The sequence below is a fragment of the Trematomus bernacchii genome, unplaced genomic scaffold (genome assembly GCF_902827165.1).
Source record: "Trematomus bernacchii unplaced genomic scaffold, fTreBer1.1, whole genome shotgun sequence".
NCBI classification, from domain to species: domain Eukaryota; kingdom Metazoa; phylum Chordata; class Actinopteri; order Perciformes; family Nototheniidae; genus Trematomus; species Trematomus bernacchii.
The window spans coordinates 3,025,901-3,045,205 of NW_022987966.1; the positions used below are offsets into that span (position 1 = coordinate 3,025,901).

The 19,305-nt window shown below is 42.5% G+C and overlaps 2 protein-coding genes across 3 annotated transcripts in view; one reads left to right on the plus strand and one right to left on the minus strand.

Moving 5' to 3' along the window:
* The first annotated feature begins 61 nt into the window (after positions 1–61).
* Positions 62–8,592, plus strand: LOC117471123 (flocculation protein FLO11-like). 2 transcript variants are annotated; one of them, XM_034115923.1, is made up of 7 exons: positions 62–195; positions 2,575–2,842; positions 4,022–4,116; positions 4,588–4,744; positions 4,894–5,076; positions 5,203–5,250; positions 7,279–8,592. In XM_034115923.1, the coding sequence occupies exons 2-7, from the start codon at positions 2,689–2,691 to the stop codon at positions 8,040–8,042; spliced, it is 1,401 nt and encodes a 466-aa protein (XP_033971814.1). In that variant the 5' UTR covers positions 62–195; positions 2,575–2,688; the 3' UTR covers positions 8,043–8,592. The 2 variants fall into 2 exon arrangements, with proteins under 2 accessions (XP_033971814.1, XP_033971815.1); XM_034115924.1 differs by having other exon boundaries at positions 2,575–2,830.
* Positions 8,593–11,052: 2,460 nt separating this feature from the next.
* The window catches only part of LOC117471140 (neurofibromin-like), an 82,868-nt gene continuing 74,615 nt past the window's right edge, over positions 11,053–19,305 (minus strand). Inside the window, 8 exon segments of the mRNA XM_034115941.1 lie at positions 11,053–15,100; positions 16,203–16,293; positions 16,295–16,420; positions 17,720–17,766; positions 18,003–18,033; positions 18,035–18,146; positions 18,968–19,068; positions 19,149–19,267. Coding sequence (XP_033971832.1) covers positions 14,958–15,100; positions 16,203–16,293; positions 16,295–16,420; positions 17,720–17,766; positions 18,003–18,033; positions 18,035–18,146; positions 18,968–19,068; positions 19,149–19,267 — 770 coding nt within the window. The 3' untranslated portion in view covers positions 11,053–14,957.

The following is a 19,305-nucleotide window of genomic DNA, read 5'->3' on the forward strand; positions in this document are numbered from 1 at the left end:
ATTTGAAAATGGACGTGATTGGTGCACGGTGTAGGGGGGGCAGCTGTGGGCGCGCAGAGAGCTGAAATGTAGCGCGTTCAAGGGAGGAAAAAAAATATCGGAGTCTGCGCAGTCCCGTTGTTCTCGACTCTCCGAACTTTCGGGAGAACCACGGAGGAAGGAGGGGAGGTAGAGAGAAAAACGCAATTTTTCCTGGTAATTATTTTAACATTTTCAGCTTTTTACTTTGCACGTCGCCATATTGTCTTGATAACACACTACACGCGTGATATAAATACAAAAGCAAGTATACCCGTGTATAGCTTCAATGCGAACAATGGAGCTTAGCACCAGAGCAGACATTACGTCCTCTACCTCCACCACTAAGTGCCGCCTAACGCGAGCTGTTTCTCGGTGCAACGGAACCGGCACACAGATACAAGACGCTGTTTTGCGAACGCTCGCTTTACATGCACGGTAAATCCACACAACTGCGCTGCAATTCGCTGTAAATCCGGGTTTGCCGTTTTATCGCCACGGCGTGTTAGCGCTACGGTACCCTCAGAGATGGCGGAGTCTGTGGGCTGGCTGCTCCTTGTATGAGCTCAACAAAGACACACTAGCCCACAGCTGATTGGCTCAGACGGACCACGTGGTCAAAGCAGACGCAACGCTAATTTAAATCTTTTTGAGAAGTTGTTCTCAATAATAATAACATGTTCTATATAAAGAGCGATTTCAAGGTACTCACAGACACTACATATCCAGGGTAAAATTCATTAAACAATTCTTCAAAAATCATGAAAACAACACACTCAAAATAGAAAACAAACAATATTAATTAAACATGAATAGCAGCTGTCAAACATTATTCAAAAGTTCATATCTTATACATTTTGGTAGGTATCAACACTATACTTGCGTGTTATGGTAAACACATTCAACAAAATGTAGCTAAAATTGTAATTTTGTTGTTTCTTTATTTTTATTTTTATTTCTTTTTCATGTCTTTTAAATTGCACTGTTGAGTAACTTGAGATCTTAGTTTTTCATACATTACATAATTGCACCGTAGTGGTGTATATGTTATGACAATAAACCTTATGAATCTTGAACAAATCTTGAATCTTGAAATGGCTCTTTAAACAGAGATAAAACACTATAATAAGACACTGAATGTATTATTTTTGATATAGTTATGGGTCCTAAAATAAGAAGAATTTTGAGATTCTACTTCGATGTAGTCAATATCGCCACAGTGTTGCATGTTTGGTGACTATAATGTTAGTTTCTGACTTTTAAAAGTCATCAAAATCTACACCTTATCACAGTTACAAGCCAACCCTAAGTGTATTTCTATAATATGGCATTTTTTATTTTAAAATACTACCAGGAGGCACCGTAGGGACACATTCTGGAAAAAACAAGATGTCCTCAGAATCAGAATCGTAGGTTTACACATACGAGGAGTTTCCTTTGCTATATGTGGTGCATACAGAGACACAGAAACAACAATACGTAGCAAAACAAATACAATAAAAATAGGACTGTTATTATGATGTCTATTTTAAGAATCTATTTTAAGACTATTATAACAAATTAACAATATTTACATATGAGAAATACTATATGTATTTATAGAGAGTACTCTGTGAAAACAACCACAGTCCAGCTCTAAAGAACAACATTGCACAAATGTTTCTCTATACTTTTTTGGTCAGCCATGGTGTTTCTTCATCATTGTATCTGTACTCTACAATATGTTCTTTTTAAACCTCAAGTCATCAGCGGCATTCAGGTTGTGTGAAAGTACCATATGAGTCATATCAGGTAAATACATGTATTTATTATGTGGAGATTCTAAGCTATGAGAAATGCATTTAATTATCCTTTTAAGGAAAAACCTTTGTACTTTGATTCTGACCTATACTGCCACTGAGTGTAAGACTTTTCTTTCTCCGTTAAGCAATATTTATTTGGTTGTAGAACATTTTGGAAAAAATATCAAATTGAAGTTATCTTTATTAACAAATATAAAAACAATGAAAATATATATTTAAATTATTTAAAAAAATGTACCAACCGTATTTAGATTTGAAAAGTGTTTTTAGACAATATACTTAACATCTTTTTTTGACACATAACTAGCCGTCAACAAATATTACACCTCCTGCTCTTTGGTTATTGGCTAATCCAAATATAGCAATTTCAAAAAAACTTGTTAGCCCCTGCTGTTTTTATGTGACGTAACCGCTCCAATACAGTGGGTGTTAACTGATGAATGTCGTACACCAAAACATGAAAATTGTTTAAGCTTGTGTTAACCACCGAAAGTGCTAATATGCTAACTCATATCCGGGTTGCGACTCATTCCTGCACCCATCCACTGTGTATGCAACCAATAGCTGCTAGTATAAGCGTCTGCTACACGGTGCTGCTGAATTCTGTATTTCTGCTGTTGATGCTAATGTTAAGTCCTGATTTTGCGTTTATTTCCCTTTACTTAGTGACTTAGCTCATGTTTTTGTGTCTTCTCTGTATAGCATTCTCCCCTCTGTTCCTAATATTTCTCGTTTTGTCTCCCGCCCGCTGCAGGTGCAGTCAGAGAGGTGTCTTTTTGTGGATCAGGAAAAGACGGTCCTGGAAGGTGGTGACATCCACCAAACTGAGTCGCAAAAGGCCAGCAGAAGAGGAGGTGTGAAGGTAGCTATGTCGGCTGTGTGGCGTGAGGAAGATGAGGAGTTCAAGGTGGGAGGAGCCAAAGGAGGCTTGAGATCCAAACCCCGGTTCTCCTTCACTGAGGTCAAAGTGCTGCTGGAGGCGGTGAAGAGGAACAGATGCATCCTCCTCAGTGAGTGGAAAGGTGTGTGTGTGTGTGTGTGTGTGTGTGTGTGTGTGTGTGTGTGTGTGTGTGTGTGTGTGTGTGTGTGTGTGTGTGTGTGTGTGTGTGTGTGTGTGTGTGTGTGTGTGTGTGTGTGTGTGTGTGTGTGTGTGTGTGTGTGTGTGTGTGTGTGTGTGTGTGTGTGTGTGTGTGTGTGTGTGTGTGTGTGTGTGTGTGTGTGTGTGTGTGTGTGTGTGTGTGTGTGTGTGTGTGTGTGTGTGTGTGTGTGTGTGTGTGTGTGTGTGTGTGTGTGTGTGTGTGTGTGTGTGTGTGTGTGTGTGTGTGTGTGTGTGTGTGTGTGTGTGTGTGTGTGTGTGTGTGTGTGTGTGTGTGATTAGATTGTTTTTGTATCATTGTTGTTCACTACGATCAGATTAAACCAGGAACATGGTGACACCGATTTATTTATGATAGTTACACATAGTCTGATGAATAATGTACATGTGGTACAGTTTCATGTGGTACAGTTTCATGTGGTACAGTTTCATGTGGTACAGTTTCATGTGGTACAGTTTCTACTACAATGTAGTAGCCTACATTCTTACTGTTGCTGCAGCAGCATTTTAAAAGCTGTGTTACTTTGTCCTATTTTACTTATCTCCCCGGGTTTGTTTTAACTTTAAGAATGTATCAAAGAACCTGGTGTGTTATAGCAGAGGCAGGAGCAGAATAATTGAGTTTAACAAAGTCAGGCCTTGGAAGGGCTCAGTAACAGGTTACAGGGGTTTGTTAGGTCATATCTTGCAGGAACACTTAACAGGAATAGCAAAGTGAAAATGACTGAAGGATAAGGCAGCCTTTGAAGAGGGTCATGTGGGCAGTTCGGCAGTTCAGGTAAAGTTCCACTGAGCTTTTTGTCATGTGATAGAGGGTCTCAGCCGAGTCATTGGTGGCTTCCCAGCTGCACAGAGGAGACAGGATGTTTCCTGATGGAAGCGTTTGAGTCACGTGATGAAGAGATTTTCCGTTTCTGATCATGTTTAATGCTGCATTTATCTATTATTTATTTATCTTCTGTGTGAACCCCAAACAGAGGGTTTCTGCAGATAATATAGCTTACTTTCATCACTGTCTGTTAGTGGTTTTACCAGCAGTACCTAAGCAGAGTAAACCCCATACCTCTGTCCGTACCTGTCTCACCTCCCATATCTCTCCCTGTAGGGAAGTTTAACCAAGGCGTGTCGGCTGAAGCCAAGAAACAGACCTGGACGGAAATCACCAATCAGATCAACGGTCTGGGAGAGAACCACAGAGAGGTTTGATACTCTGATTACTATTGATTATTTTTAGTCCTGTTAATGATAATGGATGTGTTGTGATGTGTGAAACTATCTGTGATTTAATGTGATTTCAAGTTTAAATATTCCATGAACTCACAAGAGAAATGGCCAAAATGAGGGAATAAACATTGAAAACTATTTTGGGTCCTGTTACAATCTCAGAACCCCTCAGATTGATCTTGCGTAATCCTTACAGGTCTAAACGGATTACCACTCCTAGTCCATCATTTTAGTCCAGAAAGTTAGATAATCTCCATCAAATTTGTCAGAGCCTGTCGAGGTCTTCAAACGTACCCTTCAGAATGCAGCACTATTTAACGTTATATTTGATAATCTGACATGGAACCAGAGAGCATTTTTACTTGATTCCTTGGTTGATACATGCATCAGTTAAATAAATGGTGTCTCAGAAGAAGACATTTTAAAAGAGGTTTCATTTTCTCCCAGGTGCGACAGATCATGAAGAAATGGGCGGACCTGAAATGTGACGGAAAGCGACGCGCCTTGGCCCTCCGGAGCCCCAATGGGAACAACATGAGGAAGAAGAACCTGGGCCCCATAGAGAGGATGGTGTACAAGATCCTCATCATGAGTCCCAGAGCAGGTGAGCAGAGGCGGCGTCGGGGGGGGTCTGTGGTTTCAACACTCGATGTATGATCGGCCCTGTGTTCTCAGAGCTACACAGCAGAGTATAAGAAAGCAGGTTTGGGCCCTGAAGCGGTTTGAAACATGACAAGATGTGTTGGTTCTCAGGTGGCGACAGTGATCTGGAGATGGGTGAAGATGAAGATTTTTCAAAGCTTTACAGTAAAGGCCCACCCCCCAACTCCACCACCTACTCCTACCTCAGCTTGACGGACAGTTCCCACTCTCTACCTGGAGGAGGGGCCTCTTTTGACCTGTCTCCTCTCTCCTCCCCAGAGAAGGATCTGGATGGTAAGTACAGTGCGAGAATCATTGCAACAAGTCTGAGGGGGGATTGGCCAGTTCCACATCACTCACAGTTTCTATATTCTATCATGTATTCAACATGTCTTACTGCTGCTTGTCCATGTCTTGCAGGCAACCCTTTCCACATGTCCTCTGACTTGGACATGGGTGACGCTGGAGGTAAGACTGTAGATCAAAACAGCTGCTGTTCTCTGCTTCTGGCCACAGGGGGGGGGGCCTTTACATTTACATGGATACGATTGTGATATGGACTTTGACGGGGCGAGGGCCTTAAACTTTGAACATATTTTGGGAACAACTATTTTATTATATTATCTATAAACTGACTGACAGCTGCTTGAAAGCTTTCACAACGTCTCTTTACACTGATTGTTAGACCTCCTAGCTAATGGGGAATATTTCGTCTTCAGGACAAATGATTGGACGACAAGGAGTTTTAACAATGGCTGTTTTTTTTAATTACCCAGAAGAAGAATGTTTCTGCTCTGTGATTCAGAAGGTAATACCTTGATGGGGATCGCCACATCCTATGTGCTAGTGACAGAGCAATTAGGACGCTGACAGTACGGGGCAGTTTTTAAAAGATCTGTAAAGATTCAAGACTAAAGACAGATATCTGCATACATGTTCTGTCAACAGACTCTTAAAGACGCTAGGGCTGTGCAGCTTCACTGTTCTCACCATTCGATTCGATTATCCTGTCACCGATTCGATATCACGATTCATAACAATGCGTTGCATCCTCAATTTTCTATATTACTACACATGGCTTCTTTTTCATCAATGAATACATGCAGTAAGATACATATTTTTATTGTTTAGAAACGGCGTCAGAAATCAATAACATAAATATCATGACATTCAATTATAAATCAATTGTATAGGTCTAGCCTCCCTATATCTGTGTGTGAAGTTGTTCCATCCTCAAAAACTAAAAACTAATGCTTCTGCAGTCTAGCTGCAGCTTCTAGCTACGGTCTTCTGCTCAAAGGACACTGAATGTCCTGAATGTGGCATCACACACAGGACTTGAGTCTGAACACAGCAGACAACAGGAGTATTACAACAGGAGCATATACAAACAAAAACACTGCGTGTGGGTGCACACTTACATTCTCTGTCTTACTGTTACATAAATCCCATGAATGTATGAGATGAAGTTAGCTTCATTATATCAACATTTGTTTAAGTGAATAATAACGTTTCTATCGGGTCACTATCAGCCTGTCACTCATTATTTTCAGGGCGGGAAGCTTTCCTCCTGCCTTCACAAACTTCAACACGTATTTATCGTCTGAAAATAGCAAGAGGACATTCATACTCTGCAATCCAAGACTTGATTCAATCCACCAAAAACCTGACGAGGTGCTAATGCTAGTATTTAAAAAAACATAAATCCCTGTGTGTCTCTGAGCCACAGCGACACGGACTGATTCAGAGCGGGTCACTCTGCTGTTGGTTCTGGACTGATTCAGAGCGGGTCACTCTGCTGTTGGTTCTGGACTGATTCAGAGCGGGTCACTCTGCTGTTGGTGGGTTCTGGACTGATTCAGAGCGGGTCATTCTGCTGTTGGTTCTGGACTGATTCAGAGCGGGTCACTCTGCTGTTGGTTCTGGACTGATTCAGAGCGGGTCACTCTGCTGTTGGTTCTGGACTGATTCAGAGCGGGTCATTCTGCTGTTGGTTCTGGACCGGTGTTGCTTGTGTTGGTGGATAAAGCTGCTCCGTGTTGGGTGTGGTGCCGCTGTGCCGCTGTCACTTCTGTTCCCTGATCTCTGCGTCACCGACTGATTTGATATTCGTGTGACAGAAAAAAAAACGTTATTGTAAAGCCGCGGCCGGAAAATCATGAAGCAACGTTACTACGCTATAATCGATTATGTTCTGTGACTGCATCGATGCAGAATCGTCCACGTCCGCATAGAAACGATTATTTTCAACACCCCTAAAAGACGCTCTATGACTCATTTCAGTACTCAACAGGTACTGCTATTTATGGAGTCACCCCCCCCTAATGATCACATGGTCCTGTCAAGATAACTGTGACATTACTAAGATTTTATTTTGCTCTTCTGTGGCTTCTTCTTCAAACTGATTTAAAGCAAAAGTATACATTTAAAATAAATACAAATATCTTTGTAAAGTTGAAAGCGAGTTTTAAGTTGTTTTATTCTCTGATCTACTAGAATATGCCTTGGACTTCGAAGAAAACGACGACTCCATGTTCTTCCTCCCTCAACCCCCACCCTCCGCCTCCCTCACCTCCCTGGACCCCCTGCCTGACAACGCCCTGCTGAGGATGAAGCCTGTCCACACCTACTCCCGAAACAGCCAGAGCAACACCACCTCCCCCAAACCTCCCCCACCAGTACCCTTTTTCTCCGGGTCCTCCACCTCCTCAGTTATCCCTTTGGCGTCTGGTTCAGAAACCGCCTCCTCCGCTGCTGCGCCCCCCCCGTCGCAGCCCCTCTTAAGGTCCACCATTACCTTCTCCCTCCCTGCTCCTTCCTCCTCATTTGCCCTCCCTCCCCCGCCTTCCTCATCCTCTACAACCAAGGTCTCTAAACCTGCGCCCTCCATCGCACCGCCTCCCGCCTCCTCTGTTGCTTATATCGCCCCCTCCTCTTCAATCCTCCCTCCCTCCAGCGCTAATCGTGACCCTCTCCCGGCCGGAGGGGCCCCCCGCAAGACCCATGATGCCGTGGCCCAGATGGCGTCTCAGGGCCTGGAGCAGCAGCGGGCCAGCAGGATGCTCCTGAGCTCCGTGTCCCAGTCTCTGGAGGTGCTGGCCCAGTCGGTGCAGCTGCTGGTGGAGAGCCAGCAGGAGTTTGTTCAGGACTCCCTGCAGCTGCAGCGGGAGACGGTGGACATCCTGAGGGACTTCTCCAACACGGCGCTCACCATGCTGAGGGACAAAACCACTAACCACCCTCCTGCCCCACGCTTCTGAAACACGGAGATGTTTCAACAGACATGTTGCATCTGTAGTTGTGAGACGTGTGGAGGTCTTCTCCTGCTGGGCTGCTGAAATCAGGACAATGTTCGCCCCCAAAGGCACAAACATGCAGTTTAAGGTTTGTTTCTGTGTTTTCCTCACTTTAATCGTCTTTTTTTAAAGGTGGCGTTCGGAACTGACTGGATTTGACCTGATCACTGAATGAGGGGAAATGGACAAAAGAACAGTAATATGTCAGTAGAATAGAAGAGTACTAACCCTTGCTGTGTCTCAATTTGGATACTTCTCTTAGTACACTGTGAACACTTCGGCACATGAATTTGGACTGTGTAATGTCTCAAATGGAACAAGACTGCCGACCCTCAAGAGAAGTTACGATCTCCGCTGTTCATTAGCTAGCAAGCCAAGTAGTAGCCAAGATGGCGGCCGTTGAGTGTGAAACCCTCCGCCCGACATCTTAACGTGTGACACGACTTCATGGCTGATCTTAACCACATCCTGTTTGTGATGCAACGGCCACTTGATAATAAAAGCATTAACATTTCCTGTGTTACTTTTTCTGCAGACCACGAAAAGATTCCACCCAAAAACACAACATTTGCTGAAATGACTCGTTCACAGGTTTCTAATGGAAGACATTTGTTTTTCTGAATGTTCAGAATATTTCTGACCTTTCATGCAGTGGATTAAAGAAAACATTTCTAAAATGATTCATGGAAACATCAAGATGGGACATTCCTAGCAGCCAATGCTAAATCTCTTTGGAGGTTAGTTTACTTGCTGAGTGGTGAAACAGCAGATTTGATGCAGAATTATCTTGAACGGAAAATTGTGATACTAATCCTTTACTTCAACCTGACCACATGGCAAGCATTACATTTCTAAGTTATTTATGTTTCTGGAACAACATGGAAGTCCTTAAATCTCCAATTGTGTTTTAAATGTTGTACAAAATAGCATTCCATTTAAATACTGGTGTTATATACACACAAATATGCATTTTGTGTTCAATACAAATTCCATTTGAGTGCAATAACATATTTCAGAGGTTGTGCTGCACAGAATAGATCTCTGCTGTAACAACAGGCTAAACAAATTCTGAGAATAAAGATTTTATTAAAGGTGGGGTAGGTAAGTTTGAGAAACCGGCTCGAGATACACTTTTTGTTATATTCCATGGAATGCTCTTAACATCCCGATAGCAATGAATATCTTAAGTGCTTTGACAAAAAATCCATAAAAAAATGTCATCTGTGGAAGCCGTAGTACTGTAAAAAGCACGACCAATCATTTGAGCCGGCCCGGCTAAAATAACTGGATGGCCTACCTGCCTGTCAGCCTTCCATCTGTGCACAAACTTATGTCGTGCCCTCATTGGTCATGTGCGCGTTTGTGTGTGTTGGAGGAGGGGCTCTGTAAGGAAGTGGCAGATTTTTTCCGGCTGTGTATTTTCAAATTCTAGCGCACTCGAGCCGGTTTCTCCAAAATTACCTACCCCACCTTTAAGAGAAGAAATATATATCACTAATAATTGTTTTCTGTCTGTCTGTTCGAAGAATTTTTATAATTATCCTATTATCTTTTCTAATCCATAGATTTATCATTGGCCCTTTTTTGGGATATAAACTATTACTCATATTATATGATATCATAAACCAAATTACACTATAGGATGTAATAAACTAAGGCCTATTACAGAACTTCTAGAACAATGACAAAAAAGTCACTAAAAATGTATAATAACGTATAGAAGTTGTCATAGTATAGTGTTATAAAAGATGGTGACTGCAGTTTTTTTGGCTCAATGGTGTTGAATGCCGAGCTTGAGGAGGGAGACAAAATGTGACTGCCGTGTCCCAGGTGCAGATCTTTAAAACCCAGTAGAATTTGCAACTGCTTGAAATATACAACAAAGGTCAAAAGAGCGGATCAAACCCGGTGCATTGTGGTTATTTGGCCGGCTGTCTAGGCGCTCACAGCAGAGTCTGCACTTTGCCCCCTCGCTGACTGGTAGGACAGTTCACACAGTGATACACTGCTTGGGTATGCTAGTGTTGCAGGAATGAGTCCTTAGACCGGACGTTAGTTAGCATTTCTGGGTTCACTCATTGAACCCACAGTTTTTTTTAATTCCTTTTTGGTTAGCTGTCTAAAATAAGGTATGTGGTTAACACAAGCTGTTCACGTTTGGCTTTATGACATTAAACACTTCAGTGAATATCCTGTGAATGTCTGAAGCTTTTCCATGTCTTAAAAACCGTGGTTGCTAAAAGGTGGCTAAATGAGACTGAGAATAAACGTCATCACGCTGAAATGTAGCCGCCTTTACCTTAGCGGTGTTGATGTGCAGTCGTGACCATGTAGTTTGTCTCGACCATTTCATCAGCTATTTACTTCTTGAATTCAACTATTATAAAAGTGATGTTAATATGTGGAGATTATCCCGCTGAACAAACATTTAAGGATCATAAATGTTTGTTTTCCAAAGATATTATTTTCTGCAATATTCCAAAATCCAATGGAAAACCTACATTTTTTTTGTCGAGGGAGCGCTTAGGCGCTTTCACACCAAGTACTTTTCCCACAAAGGTTCATCAGAACTTAGTTCTGATGAACTCTTTAGTTCTCATGAACTAAATCCAGATTGCGTTCACACCGGAATAAGTTCCCCTGGGGGAAGGATTAGGCAAATGAAGCCGCTGACGTCACTTCTTCTTCTTCTGCTTTGGGTTTACTGGCAGGCCGCAAACAACTTCACGGCGTATACTGCCACCCGGAGTCCCCGGCCGGAAGTCCCCGGAGTTGGGGACTGGCTACATACACAATATGTCATCACTGCACCACTCTATGTAGATTTACTTACTAAAATCTGAATGGTCAACAGCGGACGGTGTATACATCACTGATGAAACCACATTTGTTAAAACCTTCATTGACACCTTTGGAAATGTGACCTTTATAAAGATAACTCGGTTTGGGGTCTGTTATCACGCCGGTTCAAACGTTTTGGAGAGCAAAACATTTTATTACTAACACTGGAATAGTTCAATTTGTATATTATTATACAGAAACTAACTGCTTTACAAAAACAAAATGATACAATATCACATGTATGTACAGTGTAGTAAATATACCATCTCAAATTGTATTTACAATTATCACACATACTGCAATAAAACAAAACTCAGACTATTACTCTACAGACATTAGATTTTGCATAACATCAAATAAAACATGCCACATTTTGAGGTTTTTCATCTTTACAAACCCATGACTGTTTTTAAATTAGTGCAAGTCAACCACTTGTTTAAGAGGTTATGGATACATAATCCTTAATATTTCCATTCACACACAAGTCAAACTAGAACCCGGAAACGATGGAATCTGCGAACACGGCGCTCAAATAAACCAGCCAACAGATTTTTCCTGGTTGTCTTGTTAAAGGTACAGTCACTGATCTGTAATTCAAGGTTTGTTTCAGAGGGAAATCAGTGAGTGTAGCTTTAAGAACAGTTAGACGGTGAGAAGAGACGATGGATTGAGCTTAACGATGAGACAGTTCTATGGAATCTGACACTGAAATCTGAACAAAAATGAACCATCACAATTCCTGCGAGTTGGACTTTAGATCCTAATCTAGATCCTAATCCTGAATCTGGATCCTAATCCTGAATTTGAATTGCTAATCCCAAATTGTTTTCCTAATTGTGAATTTTGTTTCTAACCCTGAAGTTTAGATACTAATCCTGACCCAAACTGGACCTTTATCGTCTCTTTGTGTGAGTTCATCACTGCTCCAAACATCTTGCGTCAGAAAACATTAACAACGTAAAGGTGATAAAACTTCATGCTTGATTCCTGACTAGGGTTAGGCCTATTTACACGAGGAGGAGGGCTAATGTTGAATTAAATAAAACTTTGGCCAGTCAGCATAGTCCAGCTCTTTTGCAATCAAAGTTAAAAACAGTTTGGAAAACCTTTCATACAAATAAAATGTTGATGTGTCATTTTTTGGGGCCTTTTTAAGCGTCAGTATGCTTTAAACCAGGTGCTAGTTGATGATTGGTTGTTTAAAAGACGTTGGACCAATTTATCTGATAAACTGGAACCTGGATGAATGAATTATGGGTTGTTACTTGTAGTCTTCCCTTTATGTCATTCTTTGAGATTGAATGACTGTGCTAAGGCTGTCTCTAATCAAAATGTCCCTTTCCGTGGAATTTATCTAATGATTATGTGTTTACTGAATGGACAGGAGAAAATAACATCCCGACGACTACAATACAAGAAAAACAAATCAGTAGTGAACTGATCGACGAGTGTTTCCATTAAGTACCATGAACACTGAGAATGGTGAGAAACAATGTGCGACAGAATAAAGTCAGACTTTTTCAACAATACTCAACTGTTGCCATGCATAGATGTTAGGGCGGGACAGAGGAGCCCTGCTGAGCTGTGGGTGGAGGCTGTGGGTGGAGCACTGATCTACAGTCCCTTTCTAAATTGCTCACCCTAACCCTAAAAACCATGTGACTTTTTCCATGTTGTGCCACTGGCTCCCATTACCAAACACCATGACTGCTGTTGGCTAAGGGCATTATTGTGGCATGGTAACGAGGTTGAACCCTTAGGGATTAACATATGTAGTGTGGACCACCATTTATCAGCTGAAAGACGGACATAGCTTTAAAGATGGCCGATGTAGGCGCTGGGTTCACAAGCCTATGTTTTGTCAGTTTGGACTGTGTTACCATTAGCGATTATAAACTAAAAGGATGGAGTTCTCCGAGGTGGATTAGCTACGTCTAGCAAGTTTAAACTCTCTGAAAGTAGTTTTGAGAATCATCACGGAAATCTATACACTATCTAAAACACTACACCGTGCTGATTTGACAGTTTATGTGTGGAAACTATATCTTTCTTGGGACAGCATTCTTCAAATGCACCCAGAAATGTGCAGAACAGGCATGTGGGACAGAACATCTGAGGCATTGGCAACCTGCGTTATTATTACTGAAGCTCTTTAAAGGAAAAACCTCAATTGAGGAACTTCATCAATGGATCTGTGCCTCCTGTAGGGTGGAGCAGGGTGGAGCAGGGTGGAGCAGGAGCTCTGGAGTCAGCGTTTCTGTCACCGTTTACATCTTTCCCATTATTCCAGTACATTGTAACGATTATAGAAATCTTCCTCTTCTTTCAGAGTGTGCAGCTTTTAGCTCTAGCAGGAAGTGAAAAATGACGTACCACCAAATGTTTTTATATTATTTGATCGTATATTTTCAGGTCAGTTTATGTAAGCCTGACATATTTAAGAGTCATGAGTTTATTCATTTTTAGTGTTACCGGAAAGAACAGTTTGTAAAAACAAGGGTGACTTATTAGCTTTTTCCTCACACTCTCCATGCTGTTTTGACAGGAACAGGAAGGGGTTGAATTGGCTTAAGTTGTTAAATAATAATACATCATAGAACACAATGTGATTTAAAAAAAAATAAAGTTTGACAATTCCGATAATACGTAGTCCTGACAAACTGTGTCAACACCTCGTAGGCTACATGTTTCCTTCGAAGAGCCCACAGGAGTGTGTCGGTGTTGTGTGTTGTGTGTATGTGTCTGTGTCTGTGTGTGTGTGTGTGTGTGTGTGTGTGTGTGTGTGTGTGTGTGTGTGTGTGTGTGTGTGTGTGTAATGAGATCAAACGTCACTGTGTCCACTGCCTCTTTTCTATTCAAATAGTCATAGGAGGTAACCAACAGTAGCTCACTTTCCGTGTTACCGGGCAGATTAGGAGTTCATATTGCACCGCGCTGACACTGATGTACAAATAAAACAAAGTGTGTGGTTGACAAAGGAGATTCAGAGTTGAGGATTATTGCCTATTACACAATGTTCCTTGTCACTGTGTAAACAAATTAAAAACGCAATGCTGCTGAAAACACAGTTCGTACTAAAATAACTGACATTAAACAGCTACATAAAAAGAGACGCGCACGAAAACAAACAAAAAAAGCTCGGAGCTATTTACACACGTACATTTCCCCCTAGTGTTTTGCGATCTTCTCGTTCATAAGTGTTTGAAAAGAAGATTTTTGGAAAGTGTAGCGCTATCTAGCTGTACAGGATAAATACTTTCAGGCAACAGGGTATATGGATGATTGTATATTAGACGATCGTTTGGAGGCCCGTCGTGATGCGGCTCGCGTGGTGATATGGACGGCTCGCCTCCATAATTAGTACCTGTTCTTTGTCTTTCACTTTACAAATTGTACACATTGAAAAACCCTGACAAAGGCACACCATGGAGAAAAACATCAACATCTAAATCAGCACTAAGGACTAGTTATACATAATCTGTCTATGTAAAATATGTACAGGACTGGGAGAGGTGGGCCCAGGTGTCCGAGCAGGCCCCCCCCCCTCCACTGTTGCTGTCATTTGGTCCCTCTCACTGACACAGGAGTGTTTAGTCAAAAGGAAGGCCAAAGGACGGATCCAACTTTAGCATAGAGACAGAGTTTCACTTCCTGTTTCCTCCCTGTCCAAACTGAACCTGCTTTCCCATCAGGCTCAGGGGCATTTTGCCCCCAATAGTTTCACCAGAGTGAACTCGACCCGACTCTAACCTGCTGCTGAATATCTGTGAAGACAACATCCACTGCAGAGGACAGGAACTACTCCAACGAAAAGATTCTCCTCCACCGTGCGCTGTCACAAATGAAATAAATCTCAAGCAGCACTAAATGTGTTAATATTCCTCCTCGATGCCCAACTGAAAAGTTCTCACGCCAGGGGAAACAACCGTTAAGAAGGAGGAGGAAATAAACAGAGTAAGAGATGGAGTGCAGCGTGAGCCCCCGGCGGGCTGGAGGAGGAGGAGGAGGAGGAGGAGGAGGAGGAGGAGGGTTCTCCGATCACACGATCTTCTTGATGCTCGGCCTCTTGAAGCTGCCCGCGCTGCGCTGCTTCTGCACCTGACTGGCCGATCCGTGGCGAGTGCGCCCCCCGCTGGAGAGGGCGGAGCTGGGGGACAGCTGGACGTTCTCCTTATCCACACCTGGAGGGGCACAGGGGGGTGGGGGTTAGGACCGAACCAAACAGTGTGGATCATGTGTTTTTGTAAAGCCGTTTCTGTATGTTAATATAGAAACTGAACTATTTTAGTAATAATGCATGACAACAGGAACCCCAAACTATGATTTATTAGGATCTTTCTTAATAAATTAATATTTTTGAGGATAATCTCAACATACTAACCAGAGGTCGCGTTAACCGAATATTTTCCGTCTATGATGGATTTTTTTTAACAATGACGGAAAAATCTGAAAGCAGTCCGTCATTTTGACCGATTAGAACAAACTCAGAACAGCGCCAAAGCTTCCCCGCAGCGAGGCTCCGGTGTTATGCATGCCCTCCAAAAAGGAAATGATATAGTTTCCAAACCTAACTTTGCCGTACAAATCATTGAAATGTCTGGGAGTTTTTGCTTTACGCTGTGCGCGCTACCGCGAGGTGCAGTGGGCATGCATAACACCGGCGCTAACAGTTCACGAGCGTGCGTCTCCCCCCCCCCCCTCTCCTCCCCTCCTCCCTCCGTTGACAGTTCACTCTCCCAGAGAGATATAAAACAAATATATAGTTCTAGCCCTGAAGATTTAGATGTGACCTTGATAAGACTATCTGAAAGGTCAAAGGGTTAACGGACGGAGAACGTGAGAGCCTGAGGGTGTTTCTCAATCGCGAGTAAAGCTGCTTCAGAGCCACTATTTCAAGCATACTACGTCATCAAGGACTGTTCCAATCTCCAGCATACTTGGAAATCTACCGAGCCCGGCGTACTCCGTTTGGAGAAATATCGAGGCTGCACATGAGTAGACTTTGCGGTCTTAAAATCCCCACAATGCTTTGCGCACGGACCAATTTCCCCAAATCTGTGGCGGAAGATGTAAGGCGGGGCCTCTAATATGACGCACACCTGCACACTTGCTAGCGTGTTCCACTCTTCGTTTTCCGAATGCCAGGAAGTATTCTTGACTCGCTTCTGAAGGAAGATGCTCGGCAGACATGTGCTACCAAGCAAGCGTACTCGCGATTGAGAAACACCCTGAGTGTGTTTGAGAGTCAGCGTGTGTGTGTGTGTGTGTGCGTATGTGTGTTACCTGGGGAGTGCTGCGAGGTGGCCAGGGAGGTCATGGAGTTGGACAGGTTGAGGTTGGCAGTGATGCTGAGCTGGCTCTGGCTGGTGGGGGGGGTAGGGGGAGGTGGGCGTCCTCAGCTGCTCCTCCCCCCGCTCCTCGTCCACCACCGGCAGGTAGCTGTCAATCAACGCCTCCAGGAACTTGACGATCAGCTCTGCGTAGTCCGGTATCTGTGTTTGCTGCGGGGGGGGGGGGGGGGGGGGGGACTCTGTTAGACTGATGATTGTAATGCCTGGGAACAAAGTGACAACATACACACATAGGCTGGGATACAAATAATGCCAATATGTAATTAATTATATAATTTATTGGATTATAAATACTGATTACATTAATGGGATAAAAGTCTCGCTAGAATTAAGTGTGTCATACATGTTTTAAATATACCTAGTAAAGGTGCACCATTTCCCAAAAATACCTTAGTCCGATTATTATGAATGATATTACAATATGCTTAGAGAAATATACAATTTTTGAAACATAATTTAAAATGATAATTGAATCACATAATAAAATGATCATATCGTGATTTTTTTAGGAGGATCTGTACAAAACAAAGATTGTTTATGAAGACTGTAGAATATAGGGATTTCTCGGCAGCTCTACAACACTTCATTCAGATATTTAAACACATTTTACATTAAAGGTGGGGTAGGTAAGTTTGAGAAACCGGCTCGAGATCGCTAGAATTTGAAAATTGGAAAACTGGAACAAATCTGCCTCTTACAGAGCCCCTCCTCCAACACACACGAACGCGCACATGACCAATGAGGGCACGAGATAAGTTTGTGCACAGATGGAAGGCTGACAGGCAGGTAGGCCATCCAATCATTTTAGCCGGGCCGGCTAAAATGATTGGTCGTGCTTTTTACAGTACTACGGCTTCCACAGATGACATTTTTTTATGGATTTTAGGTCAAAGCACTTAAGATATTCATTGCTATCGGGATGTTAAGAGCATTCCATGGAATATAACAAAAAGTGTATCTCGAGCCGGTTTCTCAAACTTACCTACCCCACCTTTAAGCAAATATTGCACTTAATGCGATTTGGATATTGTAATAGTTAATATTTTGATTTGGAAATATTTACATTAATTTTGGAGCCCTAATAATGTACACTGTATTTTAATTCTGTTAATTTACATTTTATATGTATTTCACATTTTTGAGTTACTACTGGTTTCAGTATTAACCGAAAACTCTTTAAAGTTGTTCATCCTCTCTCTCTCTGTGTGTGTGTGTATGTGTATGTGTATGTGTATGTGTATGTGTATGTGTATGTGTATGTGTATATGTATGTATGTATGTATGTGTGTGTGTGTGTGTGTGTGTGTGTGTGTTGTATATCACCCTAACAATTGGCAGGGTGGTTGCGCTACAGTAATTGCTTAGTAAGCTGAATTTCTCCTGCGTGGCAGCCAAGGGCGCCTCAGGGAAATAATAAATAAATGACAGAAGCAAAATAATCGTTCACACCTTAGAGAAGGGTCCGGCAAACCTCCAGAGTCCATTAAAGCCAAAGCCTGTGAAATGAAAGGGGGGGAGAGAAGGGGGAGGAGGGGAGGCAGGGTGAGCACACTTACTTAAAAAGACACACTGATATCCACCTACAATAACTGTCACAGTCTTAGGTCACTTCCTGTTTGGGGGAAAAGACTCTTCCAGCATTTCAATACACTGTCCTCTTTCGAATAAAGGCACAAATAACGAAAGTAAATGAATGGCCTGTGCAGAATGTGAAAATGTCAGCATTTATTACTCTGTAGGTAGGAGGGCTGGTACTGGGGGGGGCGACTCCTCGTGGTAGACCACGCTCTGGACGATGCCGTGGACCGGGTTCAGGAGGTTAGTGTCCTGGCACATGGACAGCACTGTGTTGATCTTAGAGTCCAGCAGGTTGTGGCTGAGGAGGAGACGTGCACACAGACACGTTAATGTGACGTCTCTATGAACGCTGCTCTCTATATATATATATATATATATATATATATATATATATATATGTATATGCATGAGCACGGGTTAGCTGCTTGGACACAATTAGACCTATACATATTCTAACAGCACAAGTATGTTTAGATTTTGACAGTGTGCTCTACCAGTAGTTATTCTTATGTCTCATGTATATTTCTTACATCTGGAGAGTCAATGTTTCTATCAGTCAACACATGAGCAGCAGCTCTTATGCATTTACTCACAACCCCTTTTAGTACACACTTTCTGAATTTGTTGTTTGATCCGTTCACGGACCAGAACCAAACAGTTGAATCCCTAAAAAATAGGTAGTTGCGGACCGGATCAAACTCAAATCATGGTCCAGTTCACTTTTAGTGTTAAAACATTTGTTGGAAAGTAAGGAAATATGGACCTATTACAGAACGTTACAACAGGACAGCAGCTTCTCAAGTGGCAGCAAAGGTTTCTGGTTGTTAGCTCACTAAAGTAAATGTTGCTTCTAAACAGCTGGGTAGAATAAATGGGGTGAGCCCAGCTTGAAAATGTTACTTTCAGAGAGGATACAAGAGGACTGGAGAGCCCGTCTAAGAACCGATAAATGTTGGGTAGATAACCAAAGACACAGCTTCACTCACATCCCTGGTTTGGTTTCAGTTCCTAAGAACCTGGGACCACCTCTACATTCAACTCTAAAAAGAACCCCCCCAAAAGAAATCTAACTCCGATCGTCAACCTAACCTAGGGAAATGTATTTTGTTGGCTACTTACACCACTGGAAACATCTTTGGGAAGACGACGCTAGCTTCGGCCAAGTACTCGTAGAGAATTCGCTGGTCAAAGTCATCAGTGGTGTATTTGACCTGGGTGGCCTGGGAGATCAGAGCAACAGTCAGTGATCGACACGTGAAAAGAATTTAAAACACAATCACTGTCCTCTATGTGTCCTCACCAGCACAGTGAGCAGCAGAGCCTGGATCTTTGGGTCGGTCAGCACCTCTTCATCCAGCAGGACGTTGGACTCTGATACAGACACCTTGCGAAGGTGAGAGTTTGCAATTCTTTGTGTCTCTGTAAAAATAACATGGATTTAGAATTTCTTCTCACAG

Coding starts and splice junctions, on each gene's coding strand:
- LOC117471123 (XM_034115923.1), top strand. CDS start 2,689: ATGTCGGCTGTGTGGCGTGAGGAAGATGAGGAGTTCAAGGTGGGAGGA. Junction 2,843..4,021: donor CCTCCTCAGTGAGTGGAAAG/GTGTGTGTGTGT, acceptor CTCTCCCTGTAG/GGAAGTTTAACCAAGGCGTG. Junction 5,251..7,278: donor GGACATGGGTGACGCTGGAG/GTAAGACTGTAG, acceptor CTGATCTACTAG/AATATGCCTTGGACTTCGAA.